The sequence below is a fragment of the Ochotona curzoniae genome, unplaced genomic scaffold (genome assembly GCF_017591425.1).
Source record: "Ochotona curzoniae isolate NIBS_2020 unplaced genomic scaffold, NIBS_Ocur_1.0 scaffold_3890, whole genome shotgun sequence".
Lineage (NCBI taxonomy): Eukaryota > Metazoa > Chordata > Mammalia > Lagomorpha > Ochotonidae > Ochotona > Ochotona curzoniae.
This window is the reverse complement of record NW_024467115.1, coordinates 23984602-24003091: the sequence shown is the minus strand read 5'-3', so window position 1 is coordinate 24003091 and position 18490 is coordinate 23984602. Positions and strand designations below refer to the sequence as shown.

General features: G+C 42.4%; 1 protein-coding gene across 2 annotated transcripts in view; it reads right to left on the bottom strand.

Moving 5' to 3' along the window:
- Positions 1–9660, bottom strand: part of STX11 (syntaxin 11) — a 47123-nt gene extending 37463 nt beyond the window's left edge. Inside the window, exon 1 of one of the 2 annotated variants that reach the window (XM_040965619.1) lies at positions 9576–9660. Coding sequence is in view for 1 of the 2 variants with exons in the window: in XM_040965614.1 (XP_040821548.1) it covers positions 9275–9347 (73 nt within the window). In the remaining variant the exon portion in view is untranslated. The other variant, XM_040965614.1, reaches the window with a different exon arrangement.
- Between the last annotated feature and the right edge of the window lie 8830 nt (positions 9661–18490).

Here is an 18490-nt window from a genome sequence, read left to right as displayed (position 1 = left end):
GTGTTCATGTAAAGAAGTAAATAAAAATTTAAAACCAAGCCCCTACAATGATAAGAGAATGTCAAAGGAATACAGGAATTAGTTACAAGAGTTTCCTAATGGCAAACTGGCTTGGATCTTCCAGGGACAGTCTGTCCTTAACCCCCAGGTCCTTCCACAGATGTGACTAGGATTATTCACGAATCCATACTGATAACACTCGAGTGACCAGGTAAGAAGTGGGAGAGAACAGACAAGTCTCCCAAGCAGAACTATTGACTGTTTATGTAGATATTCCATCTTTACAGAAGAGAAGCACGAACTCTCCAAACCTTCCATGTGAGCCTAGTAATTTCCTTAAACAAACAATAAAAAAAAGTAGAGCCCAGAAAGTGGGGGGGGGGGGAAGCATAACTTTACAGTGGAGAGAGCTGACAAATACTGCTAACAAACACTGCTTCAGCAGATGCTAAAGGTGGACATCAACAAGCTGAAATGATATTGATGCTATGCACCCTGGAAATGATGAGACAAAAATGGCACCCTGCCTCTGGGGCCTTCCTCCTCCAATTAGAAAACTGTTAGACAACAGCAATAGTGAGGCATCCTGCAAAATGCCTAACCAGTACTCCCCAACTCTGTCAAGATCCTGCAGAACCAGAGAAGTCTGAAAACCAGCCACTGCCTGGGAAGCCCCTGGAGACAGGAAAGTGAGCAGTGATGTGGAATTCTGAGACAGAAGAATATGCACAGATGTGAATCCCTGGCAGGTGAGGGCATGGCTTCTTGGAGAAACGTGAGTGTGGGCAAAGCAAAATGAGCAGGGGAAGAGCGAAGGTGGAGATGCTGGGGTGGATCGTGGAGCCACACAAGACTTCAGTGGTCAGGGTGGGCTTTACATTCTACTTTAAGATGGGAAGACACAAAGAAGCTTTTAGCGGGAGAGCAATATGATGTGCTGTAGACAGGCATACATTAATATGACTGCATACTAAGGTATAAATATGAGATACATCCATATGAATGAAACATCTCTCTCTTTGCCTTTCCATATGCCCTTCCTGTTGGTTTGTTTCTCTGTAGGAACCCCATGTCAGGCCATCATAGTGAAGCTGGTTAAGCTGGTGAGAAGTAGCCACATTCTGGGTTACCTTCATGAAGAAAGACTGATAGGACTTGCTGACAAATTATATTTAGGACATATAACTAGAATATTGACAAGTCAAGGATTTTACTCAAAACTGGATTCCTTTAAGGCAACAGGGAGGACTGTTTGCAAGATACAAGATTGCAGGGCCTTGGAAGTACCATTTGGGACATTTTGTGTGTGTAGTTTTCAAGTTGTCAAAGAAGATGGTCGGATGAGTGATCTCATCTGGATGGTATGTAAATGATGTGTAGAGGGCATGCAGATAACATTGAGAAGTCCAGCCCTGTGGCACTCTAAAGTTCAGAAGTCACAAAGATTAAGAATCAAAAAAGGAGAGTGGGGGAGATTTGATAACTGAGATAGAAAATCAGCTGAGAGAGAACAGTGTCCAAGACCAAATGAGAAAAAAAATTCAGAAAAGACTAATCAGCTCTACTAAATATTGAAAAAGTGGATAGAAATAGTACTAAAAACTGAAAAAAGGGCTTGGCCATACAGAGGTCAGTGGTGAATTTTGAGAGATTTTTAGTGGCTGGGGGAGAGCGGTGAACACGACTTGTTTGCAATGGGCCTAGAGCTAATGAGAAGAGTAAATGAAGACAGAGAAACGGCGTAGTAATTAGGAAGAAATATCGTTAGAAACGAAGGTTTTATTATTTTAGAAGATATGTGTTTGCTCATAGGCATGAACCAAGGGAATAACCTGCTACAGTAAAGTTCTGGAATATTTGAGAGGGAGTGGGATCCAGTGTTCTAAAGAAACTCAAGGCGAAAGCAGAAAGGAGAGCACACACCCTCGGTAAGAGAACAGAAGGTAGACTGCAGGGGCACCAGGGCTGGTACGTACTGAGGCAGGCACAGGTTTTACCAATGAAATATGGAGTCATCAGTTAACAGTAAAGAGTGGGGAGAGGAGAGGAAGGGTGACTTAACCACATAGGATAGCAAGACTGTGACTGAACTCTGAAACCCAGATGAATTCTTGGGAGCAGGCAACATTACTAGAGGGTAATTGGGAGGCCAGGGGATGTGCCTAAAAGGAGGCCACTAGGCAGAGCTGAATGTTCTCATCAACGTCACTTTCTCAGTTGGGTGCAAATACAGTTAGGCAGAGGCCAGCTACAACCGAAGTCTGGTGTTGCCAGGGGAGTGTGGTGGATAAGAGAGGGGTGAGACAGCTGACAATGTGTGTAAGAGGATGATTGTGAAGCAGTATGACATATAACCCAGATAGGGCAGAAAAGAGAGCATGAAAGGAAAGGTTGGGCCAAAGTGAGAAAATACTAAGGAGTATGTAGATTTGAACTACCAGGGGATCAAAAAATCATGGCAGGGCCCAGCACAATGGTCCATTGGCTAGTCCTCCCTTTGCAAGTACTGGGTTCCCATATGAATGCTGGTTTGTGCCCTGGCTGCTCCACTTCCCATCCGACTTCCTGCTTGTGGCCTGGGAAAGTAGTGGAGGATGACCCAAAGCCTTGGGACCCTACACCTGCATGGCAGACTTGGAAGAAGCTCCAGGCTCCTGGCTTCTGATTGACTCAGCTCCAGCAGTTGTTGTCATTTGGGGAGTGAAACAGTGGATAGAAGATTTTTTTTTCTGTCTCTCCTCCTCTCTGTAAATCTGCCTTTCCAATAAAAATAAATAAATCTTTTAAAAAAAATCATGGTAGTTGGGAATCAGAGACGGTTGACTGGAAAAAATACAAGCTGGCTGTCCGAGAGTAGGATGTTTAAGAGTGCGATAGTGACTGGATACAGTGATAAGGACATCGCTTGCAGGATGGCCCATCTGAGTTTTTCTCTTCAGTAAAACGGCCTACCCATTCCCCTGTTCAGCCTCCAGGTTGGAATTCTTGTTTAGTACATTTTTCTAGAGAGTCCAGTCTGGATTGGGGCGGGGGGAGGGCGGGCAGAAGACAGATGAGAACTGAGGTTGAAACCAGACGAAAGCATAAACAGGTGCAGAGGAGACGTGACTGTCATGTGAACTTGTCAGCTGGAGCCGTCACAGCACAAGTCACTAGCATGCTGGATTTTCAGGGCTCATAAACGAGTCAATTCTCAGACTGCAAAGCCATTTAGCCCAGCTACCAGTTTGAGGTGTGGTTCTGTCACTAGCCTCAGTCACATGGTCTTTCCATATCCTTGTACCATGTGCTAATTACCAGCTACTATTTTCTCTTTTCATGCTAGTTGGGGAACACCTGCAGGACAGGGAATATGCTTAGTTGATTTTTTCATATTAATGTGATGAAATGTATGCAACATCAACTTTGCTACTATTGCCATTTTAAGACATCATCATGTCATCCTCTCCCCAAATCATGTCCAGGACCTTTCAATCTTCCCCACCTGAACCTCTAGATCCATTAAATACTAACTCCCTAATTTTTCCCCCATCCCCTGCTGAACACCATTCTGCTTTTTGTCTCCACGAATTTGACAACTCTAAGCACCTCATATATGTGGAATTAATACAACATTTTTCTTTTGTGGCTGACTGACTTCCATTTAGCACAATGTCTTTTGCATTCACCCATATTGTGGCAAATATCAGAATTTCCTTCCACGTAAACAATAATATAATAATACTGAATATAGTATAGTATATAATATAGTTACAAATATGAAAATGTGTACAATATACTGTTATACAAGTGATACAATAATATTGAATAAAGTCTCATTGAATTATCAGGTTTTGTTTATTCATCTGTCAATGGACCCTGGAGTCATTTCTATCCTTTGACTACTATCAATAATGTTACTATGAACATTGGTGTACAAATCTCTCTCTGAAATCTTGGTGTTTTTTTTTTTTTCATTTTGTACTCAGTGGAATTTCTAGGCCACATGGTAATCCTGTGTTTGGTTTCTGGTAGAGTCATCACACCATTTTCCACAGCAGTTGTGCTATTTCATATGCAGACCAGCAGTGCGTGAGGGTTCCGGTTTCTCTACCTCTTTGTCAACAAGTGTTGTTTCTATCAGCCTGGTTTTATTTCTCTGTACTTGGTATCTGTTGGAACACAGCTCTCTGTGTAAAATGAATACCTGACAGTAACCCTGCTCAAAAGCAAAGTTAAGGGAAGCAAGTTACATTCCACAAGCTCCAACTAGTACATCCTGTTCTTCGAAGTCTGCACTGCACCTTACCACAGCCACATGTGGCTGATTCAACTTAATTGAAGTTAAACAAAGTTTAGAATTTGGCTTTTTGGTGTCGTTAGCCACAGTTGTAGTGCTTGATAACCACTAACACAAGTAGCAACTATAGTGGAGAGTGTTTTGAAGACTCTAGTAGCAACTACCTCTGCCTGGTCTCAACAACTGTGTTTGGATAAGCGTTTCCAAAATGAGACAGTTTAAATTTGGGCCTGTGTTGTAGCGCTGCAGGTTAGGCTGGTGTTTGCAAAGCCAGCTCAAGTCCTGGTTGCAGTGCTTTTGATCTAGCACCTGTGAAGGCAGCAGAAGTTTCTGCAAGTACTTGAACTCCTGCTACCCTTTTAAGAAACACAAATGGAGTTCTTGGCTCCTGACTTTGGTCCAGTCCTGGCTGGTATGCCATTTGAAAGAGTGAACCAGCAGATGGAAGATCTATCTTTGTCTCTCTCTATGTGTGTGTGTGTGTGTGTTACTTTGTCTTTCAAATAAATAAGTCTTTTTCCCAAAAAAAATTATTTGTAACTCTTTAGCATGGAGATGGCAGCTCTCTAATTTTTATGTTTGGATAGTTCATCTAGACACACAGTAGTCATGTTTCTGCTGTTTACATTCCCTCATCCCACTGGCCAGTTTCAAAGGGCAGAGAATATGTTCATTTCAATAACTATTTTTTATCCAAAGTTGAGTACAATGTCCAACACACTAAAGATGATCAATAGGCATTCATTGGCTGATGGATGAATGACCGACCAGAGTAAGCTCAGTGTCCTGAGATGACATTTTACATACCTAACAAGTCTAATGAGTATCTATCTATCTCTCATACTGCAAATATTTTTGTTTGACATTTTCAGGACATAGATTTTAAACTATGTGCTCTCCCCTGTTTTTCAAAAAATAGCTTACTTGTTAAGTACCATGAGGTTTTAGTGTAGTGCGTGCTTATAAAACTGTTCCGTAAAGCAAGTGCCAGGAGTGAATATAATCACGAGGAAAAGCAAATTCTAGATTCTTCTGACATCAGCATGTGTGCCCACCTTGCACCTTCCACCCTACTCCTTCCCTGGTAGGCTTATCTAGATGGAATATTCAGGCGCATGTAATCCATGGCTTCCCTTCAGTTTGGCCAACAGGGAACTCTGGCAGAATAGCAGAGACAAGAGATAAGGTTAAGGAGTGTATTCCACATAGAAGGCTGTGTGTCCCTCAACAGAAGGCCAGAGTTCCACCAAGCTGTTCCCCTCCACAGAAGTGTCTGTCCTTGGTTCCGAAGACCTCTCCCAACTGGAGACTCCCCCAGGCTAATGTTCTGTTACGGTTTCCTGCCTGCCCTGGCCCACACCTTCCTAACATTTCTCTTATTTATAGACTTTGCTTGAATGATCCTAATCTGGGTATCCATCCATTTCCTTTTGGGATGTTGCATCTTAGCAGCTAGGTCTAACCTCCAAGCCCAGCTCTGAAAGTTTTAGAATCACAGTCTTTATAGGAATGTTCTCTGACAACACTGTTCTGTCATTATATCAATAGACTGGTTAGCTTTGTAAAGAAACCATATTGTGCATCAGGTAAATTGTTCTCTAGTACTCTCAGTCTCGAAAAACAGTCTCAGCAGATCCCTTTTGCATAGAGCTTCTCTACATTAGATAAGGTGAATGGAGATACATAAGTGAAAACTAGCAAGACAAAGAGATTACTACTCAAGGTTTTAAATATCTAAGGCTTTAATAGGCTGAATCGAGATATACAGTAAACATGCAAAACTTCAGTTCTACAACCTGTCACTACTCAGTGTATGTCGCTTTACCAAAGAACACACCTGCTGCACTTGTGGACTCTTAAAGCATAATTAACAGATGCCAGGTTATTAGAAAGTATATTAAAAATAACCAATATTTACTGTTCATAGTGTAGCCAGCACTGTGTTAGCACTGTCATGTATCAGCTCATTTAAATCTCATCACAAATATATAAGGTGGACACAACTCAACCTCATTTAACAGCTGAACCCTGAAGGCTCCTGTTCAGGCATCTGTAAGTGATAGACCCTGCATTCAAATGATGCCATAGGACACAAAAGTCTGTGCTCTGAATCACTAGTGGAGAATACAAGAACAACTCCACAGATTACAGAACAACAAAAACCAGAGAACTTTCCAAGGCAAATGATGCCTTTCACACCATCACTTACAGCCAAGAAGCCATGACCAGCTTAGAAAACTTATTTTTAAAAAAATGATGCAATAGATTATTTTCATCGAAAAGCAAATGTCTTGTGGTTTGGTAAGTACATTGATTTTTTCCGTGTGTGGTGCAAGGGCCTGGTTAAAGATGAGTGGTGGAAACTGTATTATTTTGGTATTAAGTCTCATCCTGCCTACAATTCTTGAAATGACACTTATTTTTTATTTTAACACCATTTCAATCAAGCGAATAATGCATTTGCATTCTTATTTCAAGAGGATTGATTTTTAACCTGTACTGGCTACTCTGTGTACATAAACAGAATAAAAGTCCCCAGCTAGAGCCAACTGCCTAGCTTACCTTGTACCTCGGCAAGTGTAACACTGCTGGAAGAAAAGCGGCCAATAGCTGGCAGGCACTCTGGCTAATGCCAAATTTGTGTAACCTCTATCAGCATGCCAGCATAACTGCCTATTCTACTTTTAAATTATGTTTTAAAGGTATGTGGGGAAGACAACCCAGGACCATGCTGGCGGGGGTGGGTGTGGCTATGCTGGCCCAGGGAAGGGGATTTAGGGGTGTGTAGGAGTAGAGACCACCAAGTACTTTATAGATATGGAAGGACTTCTGCAAGCTCCCAAAGACTTACCCGCTGCACTTGCAGATACTGAGGGAGCTAAGACCAGATGGTTTAGTGGGGAGGAAGCCAGAGGGCATGTATGGGTCAGGCCAACAACTCACCTGCCCAATGTGGGAGTCCTGGGCTGGGCTAAGAATTATCTACTGCCTGCTGGTGCACAGAAAAGCTGGGGCAAAGGGGCATGCCTGGCTGGGCTGCCCACAAGTATGAGAACAGGGGGTGGGCCACATCAGGCTGGGTTGCAGCAATCCACCAGAACGCAGGAAAACTGGATCTGGGAGCAGATTCTCTAGAGAACTTGTGGGCTCACCTGTGTGGGACTATAGTACCCACTGGCTTACACAGGCTGAGTCAAGTCTGGATGATGAAACTCACCTGACGCTCGCGGGAACTGGGGCTTGGAGGAAACCAGGCTGGGCCAGGTTGTAGCACCCTCTGGCACATGCAAAGGCCAGGACCGAGGGCAAAGCATGCCAAGCAGGGCTACAACAGCACCTGCCAGAATGAGTGAGATTCAGGGTTGGGAGTTGGTCTGGTAGCAGAACTCTGGGCACGCCTCTGCTGAGCTGCAGCTCCTACTGGTGACTGTGAGAGCCAGGACTGGGGGGCAGACCAACTGGTTAAGGCAGCAGCACCATTGGCATGCGTATTGGCTGTGGAAATGGGTCAGATTGAGTTAAACTGCAGCAGTCATGAGAGCCAGACGGCAGACCAGGCCATGCCACATACGTGCTGGCATACTTGGAGGCCAGGACTGGGTGTAGACCTAGTGAGGGTTATTGGGGGTCACCCTGATTAGGGTGTGGCACTCACTGGTGTGCATGGAAAACTGACTTGTAGCAGGCTGGGCTGGATTAGGCTGCAATACCCATCAGTTCATGTGAGTGATAGAGCTGTTGACAGAATTGACCAGACAGCTTTCATCCACTAATATGTGCCTTGACTGATGCACATGACAGACCAAACCTGACCCTGCACTGGCTGGAGCATATAAGTCAAGTCTGAGGTCATCCAAGGTAGAGTTACTTGGGGGACTCCCCAACAGGATGGCTGAACCCAAACCCCGGTCATAGGGAAAATCATAATATGAGATTTGATTTTGGAGTGCATGTATTGGGGCTGGGCCTCCTCAGTTGGCAATGCCTACATATTGGACAGCATGCCAATATGTATATGGGGAACATGACGGCCAGCTCATCTGAACCAAAGGAGGATGTTAAATGCTTTGTCAGAGAATGGAAAGCAGAGCAGTTTGAACAACTCTCCTGACCAAGCTTTGCAGCAACTGTTTGGGTCTGTGGATGCACTCTGAGGTGGACCTGGTCAGCCAATAGGCCTTGGGAAGATTTTCTTGACCATGATCCAACTAAGCTGACAACATCTCAGGACTATGAACACCGCTCAAGCAGCAACCTCAGAGCACTTTTCTCCACATCAGAGTCTGTAAGGCATCAGCAGACTGTCCCCTATCCCCAGGAGCCAATGTGGTTTGACAGCAAGGAATGGTGCCCTCTCATCTCCTCCCCCTCCCCAACCCAGCAGACATACAGAAGAGAAAAAAATAAAGAAACATTTGTCCCACCCACCTTTCTCCATACTTTGATACTCCCCATCCTAATTGGAGACCTAAATGGGTATACTTTCCTTTCAAAAATGATGTGAGCAATATTTAAAAAATAAAATAACCAAGTAGAACAAAAGTTCTATGCAAAAGAGAATGGGTTTTAGAGAAAATCTGGTCTAAACATAACTTAATTATATCATACTTGCTCTGTTTAAAAGCCCCAAATGAAAATCTATTTTTCTGCAACTGTGACTTTTGCATAACAAGTTGCAAAAGCATTTTTAAGATGAGACTATTACTCAATGTTCATTTCTGGTCAGCTCTTTTTCACAACATGGCTGTCTTCTGAGCAACTCATAACCCTGAAACAGTAAAGCAACAACAGAATGTGACAAACATGCAATGCCATCTACACATACTACTTGCATTATAAACTTTTAAAGATCAGTTTTGAGCTTGAATAATTATCAACTCTTCATAAATGTAGTTTTCACGCATAAGCCAAGCATTTTAACATCTATATTTGGCTAGTTAGATGAGTTTGTCCCACCTGCTGACAACAAATATATATGGATAGCAGAAGCCTTACTTTGGGCCTGAGATTTGGGTTTCTTCTCTTCTCCCTCTTCTGTATCCATTTTATCTCCTTGTTCCAGCTCCATGGCTTTCCTTTTACCCTTTCACACACTCTTCGCTGGACTGATTGCTTTTTCATTGATGGTTTGTGATACCTGAAAGTTTATGGACCACAGTCTGCTAGCATCCTCCTGCGATCCTCAAGAAAGTTTAAAAGTACAGTCTTAGCACCCCAAAAGCAAACATTTTCCAAATGATGGAGTGATTGAAAGGAGAATGGAGGCAAGAGGTATACATCCAGGGAGTGGACTCACAGCTTCAGAGGGCCATCTTTCTTTGGAGACGTCTGCTCAGGGAGGACATGGTGAAGGCTGGCAGCTGTGTCTCCGGGGCCACAGCCCATACCCCAGCTGGGTACCCCACGTGGGAGGTGCAGCTCTTGGTAGGGCTTGCTGGGCCTTGCATCACTAGTGCTGGGTGTTGAAAGCAGGCTGCTCCAGCGCGTTTCTTTAAACCCAATTTTCTACAAGTTGGTGATGAACAGGGGTGAATTATGAAACAGGAACTTTTGCCAGACTCTACGTCCTTAATCACAAAGAAACATTTACAAAACAAATGGCTCCACATAAATTGCAATTCACAACTGATTACAATGCAAATGTACATGCTGGACATAATTTATTTACACCTTATTTCATCCAGGGACCTGGTACAGCATCTCACCAACTCAATTAATGACTGGACCTCTTTCCAGTGAAAAAGAAATATGTGACATCTGGTGTTGACAAATTACTTTTGCTATAATGTTACCTGGATATTATAACTATAATGTTACTGAAACTTAAACATGCTGTAATTCCTTAGAACTTGAGACTCTTTAAATGACTATATATTCCAAATCATTCTGCATATTAAAAGTATGCAATAACTAACATTAAAATAAGCAGTATTGATAGAGTGCTGCTTTGACAAAACCTCCAAATGTTGTTCTGAGAGTATTAAAGTGCATTTGACTGCTTTGCAATTCACTTGCTTTTTACTTATTGAGAGACAAAGACATCTCCCATCCACTGGTTCACTCCCCAAATGCCAATCAGGACCAAGCCTACAAATCAATCCAGGTCTCCTGCACGGTGGCAGGAACCCAATTTCTTGAGCCAGCCCTAGTATGAAATCCAGACACTCCAAGATGGAATGCAGGAGTCCGAGCAACATTTTAACTGGTAGACAAATTCCAGACCCAGAAACTGCTTTTAAAATCAGCTCTAAATCCATCTGCTTTCAACCCTCATGGGTCCTCATGGCTAGCCTACTGTCTTGTCCCAGTACATAGCTTACCTGTGCCTCCATATTAACACTTAGTAGAAGAGAGGAAAAATATATCCCTTCAGCATTTACACCAGGTTGGCGGTCATGGGTATTTGAAGTTTGAACTCACGTTATCCATGTAGACAAAGGAGCACCAAGCAGATCATTACATTTATAATGAATTTGGGCTAATTATCTCTAGGTAACTGGCTGAAACAAAGGCATACGCTCCAAAAATATTAACTTCAATCCAAACAGACCACAACTATACTGTGCCAGCAGTCCACAGATGCATTTTGACTTCAAACATGACAAAATTGGAAAAGTGTACAATTGCAGATTGTATTATAAATAGAAGTTATGAGACTGAACTAACATTATAACTCATGCAAACTGCTGTTGTAGCGTCTAGAAAGTAGTGAGCCAATATCATCATCAATTCTCTGACTTCATTTGCAACGTTCACAACTCACCTTGTGTTAAGAAAGACCTCGTTATCACTCTCCAAATAGTTGCTTCTCATCTCATTTCTTTGTTTTAGATGATTATTATTATCATGAGTATTATTCTAGCCCTAAGAGCACATATTCTCTGTTAACGTATTTCAGTCTGCAAAGTCAAAGTAGAACTGAATAATTTCAAAACTTTTTTTTTATGGAAAACACACGAAAGTCTCTAGAATAGTTGGTTGGTATGTTAAAGTAGTCAGCCAGTCATGGCCAATACATTCTTTCAAACCCTGAACTATTCCTGGGACACAAGTAATTTTTCACCAGTCTACTTTTATGTACCTTTCTCTTATTATTTGGATAATAGTAAGGTGTTACCCAAAGGCCCATGTGTTTGGTACCAGATTTTTATGTTGGTGGCCTAAAGATAAAGCATAATCCAATAATGGTATCCAAGGGTGGGTTCCTTGGAAAGTGACTACATTGGATTAGGTGCTGAGTTACACACTCCGATTGAATCCTGGGGACTTTAGAAGAGACACAGAGACGTAGATGATAGTGAGCGTCTCCCTGTCTCTCCGTTTCCTGACTCACATGTCTGAGAGACAGATTGCCAATCTGCTCATTCAGTCCTCAAATGTCCGCAGCAGCCAGGACTGGGCTAAGCTAAAACCAGGAGCCTAGAACTACATCCTAGATGTTGACAAAGGCTCAAATGCTTGATTGATTTTCTGTTGTCTCCCAGAGGATTCATCCAGGAGATGCAATTGGAGCTGGGACTATACCCAGGCTCTCCAATATGGAATTCAAGTGTTTCATGATCAAAATTATGCAAAATCTCACAAGAAACAATATTTTGCTGATGATTGAAGATAATCAAAACAAATTATATAAAATAAATGTGTAATAATGTATGAGTTGTGTTTTTATTCATCAACATACTGATAATACACCAACACTCATAACACACTTAGTAACAAATTTAGTCACTGTTTTATATTTTGCCAGTTTGGCGTCACACATCTTTCAGTTTTGTGATAGGAAGGTTATGTTTGCCAATATAGAATATGGAACATATGTAATAGTCTGTTACTCAGGTATATGGAATGTTGACTTCTTTCTGAACTCTTGTTTGAAGCATTCTTGTTTGTGGGAGGGGAAATCACAGGTTTTCAGAATCTAGTGTGGATATTCTCAGTAGAAACTCACACACAGCCAGATACTGGCAAAATGCTGTGTACATTTCAAGAATTCTCAGACACTGTAGACTTCTTGGCCTTGGGCATCCACTCCATATAGACCAATGGCTCCTGCTTTAAATTTCTTACACCTAACTGCCATTTTCATATCTGTAATGCACTTTTCTAAGGTTGTCATCTTCCCATTTATTTCACCAAATTCTTTCAGTGGCTTCGAGTTTCTTACCCAACAGTTTCTCAGCTTGACATTTAACATTTTCACCGATCTTGATTCAACTAACCTGATCCCATGTACTCTATACTCTCTTCATGTAGTTGACGATTCAGCCACAGCCAGTCTGGTACCTTACTGTTCTCTCAATGTATAAAACATTATTTGGGATGCCACATCTATAATGACTAGCTGACTTCAAGTTCAGGTTTTGCTTTGAATCTTACTAATGCCAATCTTGCAAAGGCAGCAGATGATGGCTCAAATTCTTGGGTCCCTATCATCCACGAGAGAGTGCCAGATGGACTGAACCAGCAGATGATAATCGCTCTCTATTTCTCTCTGATTTTCAAATAAAATGAAAAACCTTTTTAAAAATTAAATATTTGTTTTATTTATTAGGAAGGCAGAACTATGCAGAGAGGGGGAGAGAAAGAGAGATCTTCCTTCTACTGGTACACTCCTCAGATGGTGGGGATAGTCAGGGCTGAACCAGGCCCAAGCTAGGAGCATGGCTCTCGGGTCATCCTCTGCTGTTTCCCCAGGTGCACTAGTGGGAAGCTAGATCAGAGGCGGAGTGCCTGCATGGGATGATTGTGTTGGTGGCAGTGGTTTCACCTTCTACATCAAAATGCTGACTCCTAGAAGTTTTAAATATTTTCAGTGTTTTATTTTTATTTATCTGAAAGGGAGCATTACAAGAAGAGGAGCAAAGACAGAGAGAGAAAGAGAGATCTGTTACTCACTGCTTCACATTTCAAATGGTCACAATCACTGGGACTGGCCCAGGTTGAGACCAGGAATCTAGAGCTGCATCTGGGTCTCCCACATGGGTGCAGGGGTCCAAGCCTTGGTCCATCTTTTGCTACTTTCCTAGGGACATTAGCAGGGAGCTGTATCAGAAGTGGAGCAGTCAAGACTTGAACCGGTGTCTATGTGGGATGCCAGGGTTGCGGATGGAGGCTTAACCGGTTAAATCACAACACCAATCCCTAAAAAGTTCTAACAGTTGTTTTATTTTAGTGCAAAAAGTTGAAACCCAGACATAATAAAAGTCTTCAAACATTTCCTGAAAAAATCCAAATTTATGAAAAAATTATCTATGGATTTCAACATTTTTGTACCTAAACAGTTATTTTTAATTCTATTTTTCTACACATTTTGTTGAAATGCTCTTGTATCTCTAGGTTCTCTAATATCTCTGACATTCTTTAAGCATTTTTCTACTTGACATTCTTTTTTTTTTTTTCACTTCTTCCTGTTGACATTTTACTGTTATTCAAGGCTCTTTAGATAACTTTTTTCTCCACCCCCACCCACCCTAAGACAATCTCTTTTCCTAACCTCTCAGCACATTCATTTCTGTACATGAATTTTTCACTCTTCTTTGCTCTCTCCCTTTCTTTGATCTGTTCTCTCAATTATTGACCCATTTGACAACCTTGGCTGAGCGTGTATTCCTGGGCACTCCACTGGGACAGCTGGTGCTGCTCTGCCGAGTGTCACAGGTCAATGGGAGCAAGTAGCTAAGTGAAACTGACACAAGCTGGGTTGGGGTCCATCACATGTTCATTCAATACTCACTGGTTGACCCGAGCCAAGTTACTACTTGTCCCTCTACCCGGCTCTTTGCCTGTAAAATAAAAAGAGTAAACCAGGAGGATCCAAAGGAGGATTTAGTGAGATTATTATCTCTGGTAAATAACACTGTTGTTTCCAATGTGAACAGAGGAAAGAGGCAAATGAGAATAGATTTTCCTGAAAAAACAAGTTAGTAAAATCTTACACAAAATCTTGTGCTCGCCAATGCTTGTTGAAGGTTAATAAACTCAGTTTTTGGACAGGACTTCTCTATTAAGCTGTTCAGTACTGTCTTCTCCATGCTTCAGGTGCATTTGATGACTTATGTCCTTACAGAAAATGCACTATCTTTTAAGCAAAATTTATTTATTTGAAAAAGCAGAGAGAGAGAGAGATTTCATCTGTTGGCCCATTCCTGAAATGCCAACAATATCAAGAAGTTGGGCCAGGACAAAACCAAGAGCCCAGGAGTTGGTGCTATGGCACCATGGGCTAATCTTCCACCTGCCACACTGCCATTCCATAAGGGCACTGATTCTAATTCAGGCTGCTTCACTCCTGATTTTGCTCCTTGCTTATGACCCAAGAAAGTAGCAGACCATGGCTCAAGTACCTGGGCCCCTGAACCCACATGGGAGACCTGGAGGAAGCTGCTGGCTCCTGGCTTTGGATTGATTGGCTCAGAGCAATATAGCCATTTGGGGAGTGAACTCTCTCTCTCTCTCACACTGTACCTTCCAAATTAAAAAAAAAAAAAAAGGTCTGAGAAAACAACAACAAGGAAGTTAGAACATGGTCTAGACCTCCCATGTTGGGGGTAGGACCCAAGTGCTTGGGCATCACCTGCAACCTTGCAAGGTACAATAGCACAAATCTGGGAGGAAGGTGTAGTAGCTTGACTCAAGTCAAGCACTCTGATGTGAAATGGGAACAACCCCAAGTGGCAGCTTAACCTGCTACATCATAATGGCCTCCACAGAAAATGCATCTCCTCTGGACCTGAAAGTAGGTTTTAGAGTGCATAAATCTGAGGTTTTTGTTTGTTTCTTTGCTTATTTGCTTTTATCACTGTGTAGCTACATTTGCAATAAGATTGTAAAAAAATTTTAAAGGCCGCTCTCTAAGGCTATGTTAACACATCTCCCACATCTAAAGCAAGACAAGGCATTTGTAGGAATGAAATCAGGAGGCTGATTTTAGGGTTTACAGTTACAGGCTACCCAGTCAGCAAGCAGAAATTTGAGCCTTTAAGATAATGTAACGTAAAAAAAAAAAAAAAAAAAGATATTGTAAGGCAGGGCCCAGCACAATGGTTCAACTGGTTAATGCTCCAATTGCAAGGTTAGCATCCCATGTGGGTGCCAGTTCACGTCCTGGCTTTTCCAGTTCTAATCCACCCCCCTACTTGTGGCCTGAAAAAGCAACAGAGGGTTACCCAAAGCCTTGGGACCCGGCACCTTCATGCGAAAACTGGAAAAATATCCAGGTTTATGGTTTCCGTTTGGTTCAGCTCTGGCTGTTGTGGCTATTTGGGGAATGAACCAGCAGATGGAAGACCTTTCTGTCTCTTCTTCTCTCGTAAGTCTGCCTTTCCAATAAAAATAGTTCTGTTTTTAAAAGCATTTGATTGAAGTAGAGAGACTGCAAAAGTAGGTGATCAGCATTCAACTCATGTTTGTACCTTTCTAAAGTGTAAGAGTAGCTAAGTTATAAACTCCCCAGGAATGAGTTTTATTGGCCACATTCTGGTGATGACACCTCTCTGTTTATGCTTCAGTGAGACTGTGTATGTGGAAGTGCTTAAAAGCAGAGAGAAGAAAGAAAGGGAGAACAGCAAATAAGAAGGAAAGAAAGAGGGAAAGGTGAGTTGAGAGATACCCAAAGAAATGCTGGAGATGCAGGCTTTACTCTGTAAACTTATACTTAAGGGCAAAAGTGCATGTGCAAAGGATTTTGCTGTGGTATTGACTTTCTGATCTTAAACCCATCAGCTTTTTGCTTTAAGTGCATTTAATGCTTTGTATTGAACTATTCAACTTCTTATGCTATTTATGCAGAGACACATGAATTGCATACTAACCCATTACCCACTTTCACCTTTGAAATAGTTGAATTGCACTTTCAGCATCTGATCATGGGTTATTCTGACTCAGATCCCTTAAAGAAGCTAACAGGCAGATAATTAATGAGTAAAAGTGAGAAGATGGGACGATTACTTTGTCTCAATTTCTTAAACTGGAGTCACTCTTTGCTGTGAAAAGAACACCTAGGGCAATGGTCCATTTGAGAAAAACTGGAAATAAGCAGTGTTTATCAAGGTGATGATGGTGAATAAGCTTCAAGATCAACAGAAAAGAACCAGCTTCACAGAAAATGTAAACCCTGCACTAGCTTATTTTTCATCCTATCTCAAGCTCTTCTGCTAGAAGGTTGAAGAAGACGGCTGAATTCGAGACCACTCTGCCCTTGCTGTTCTTGAAGATTCACTGTCAGCCAGTCAGTGTGCTGCTCTGAGCTGTAGGAGACTTCGGCAGGATGAGGCTAAGAAAGGGGAATATCTTCCTTGTACACCAAGACGTGGGCAGCGGCTGTGCCCCTGCTCATCACAACTCGGAACAAGCTTTTTGTTTGTTTGTTTTGCCACCTGGTAAGTAAGGCACAACAGTCAGAGCTCCATTTCTGCTTTCTCCCAAGATCTGCCTTTGCTTCCTCCCACTCCTGAGCCAGGAATGCATTTGGTGCCATCGCAAAGGCTCTCTGATTCTGCCGCTGAGCTGTGTTATCTCGGTCACTGTACTTCATGTATTCCTTCTACAGTTCTCATCCATGTCTCCCTAGGAAGGACTTCTGTGCTGAGGTCCAGCCAGATAGCTGAGGGGACCTAAAAAAAAAAAAGTGTAAAACAAAATTAAAAGGTAGGTGTATTCTGGGCCAGGTGTAATGGCTCCATTGGCTAATCCTCCAGCTTGCAAAACCTGGAATCCCATATGGGTGCCAGTTCCTGTCCTGTATGCTCTGCTTCCTATCCAGCTCTCTGCTTGTGCCCTGGGAAAACAGTACAGAATGGTGAAAATCTTGGGATATTGTACCCATATGGAAGACCCAGAATAAGCTCCTGACTCTTAGCTTAGGATCAGCTCAGCTCTGGCCTTTGCAGCAACTTGGGGCGTGAACCAGCAGATGGAAGACATTTCCGTTTCTACTTCTCTCTGTAAATCTGCCTTTCCAGTAAAAAAAAATGCATATTTTTAAAAGATAGATTTATTCTGATAAAGAATAAAATATGTGCCTATAAAGGGATCTGCAAGAGATCTTTCAAGATGCATATTGTGAAACAGTCATGTTTGGATGTCAAAAAAATTTTGTATCACAGTAAGCATTTTGAACATTTTCTATTTTCCATGTAGTAGTTGAAATGCCTGCATATTTTCTTATCAGGAAAACTCGAGAAACTCTCCTGGACATGCATTCCATGGGAACTCAGACTAAATCTACTGGGTGTGCATGTTACTTTTTCTGGGAGATTTTAGACATTTTTGTGACCATGTCAGCTTTACCAACATTTACTAAAATGAACTGAATCAATCACCTGTGGTGGCCCGGCTCACTTGCTTTCCTGAGAATTCCCTTTGCAGTGTTCACTCTATTCAGGAAAGGCTGCCAAAAATGCTCTCATTGAGATCTGTTGGGTGTCTAAAGCAGCAGCCACTTTCTTTTTAGGTTTTTATTTTTAACTGTTTATTATTATTGATATTTACATAGTTGATCAAGGTGTGAAGAATCTAGGGTGAGAGAGAAGTAGATGTGATCTTGTTTTCAAACTTTCTATTTCTTTTCTATTTCTTCTTCCCATTTTGGGGGGAGGGGAAAGAACAGTGGATGGGCTATACCTAGCCTCCCAACCATCCCAGTCCCTGAGGATGGGAACAGCCACTTACCTGTATCAACCCAAGGTCACAATGGTGCATGCTCCAAGGGTTCTGCTCAGGCGTATGCAACAGTTCTGGGAGTCTAGACTAGTCTGGCACCCCCCCACCCCCAGACCCTGTCTACATCTGTGATGAGGGAGATTACAGCCACATCCAGCCCAGCCCAGAGCCCCCAAATCCAGCTCTCACACTCATCAATTGGTATTCCAACCCAGCCAGGCCATTCACCTTAGCTCTCCAACCAGGCCTATTCCCACCACAGATCTTGTGCATGCAAATAGAGATTGCTGTTCCACCTGGCATAGCCCACATACTCCCCTGCAGATTCTCCCCCTAGATCCAATTCATTTACATGTTTGTCAGCTTACTGGCCCAGCCTCACAGTACTCATTCCCTGTTCCTACACTCACTGGTGGGTTCCATGTTCTAGATCTTCATATAGAGTAGCCTTGTCTATGGTCCCTCAGAAGTCACTCCTCACCTGGACATGAACCCTCAGTTCCCTGCTTGCCCCCTTATGTACCATCACCCAGACTCCCTAAACCCACACTC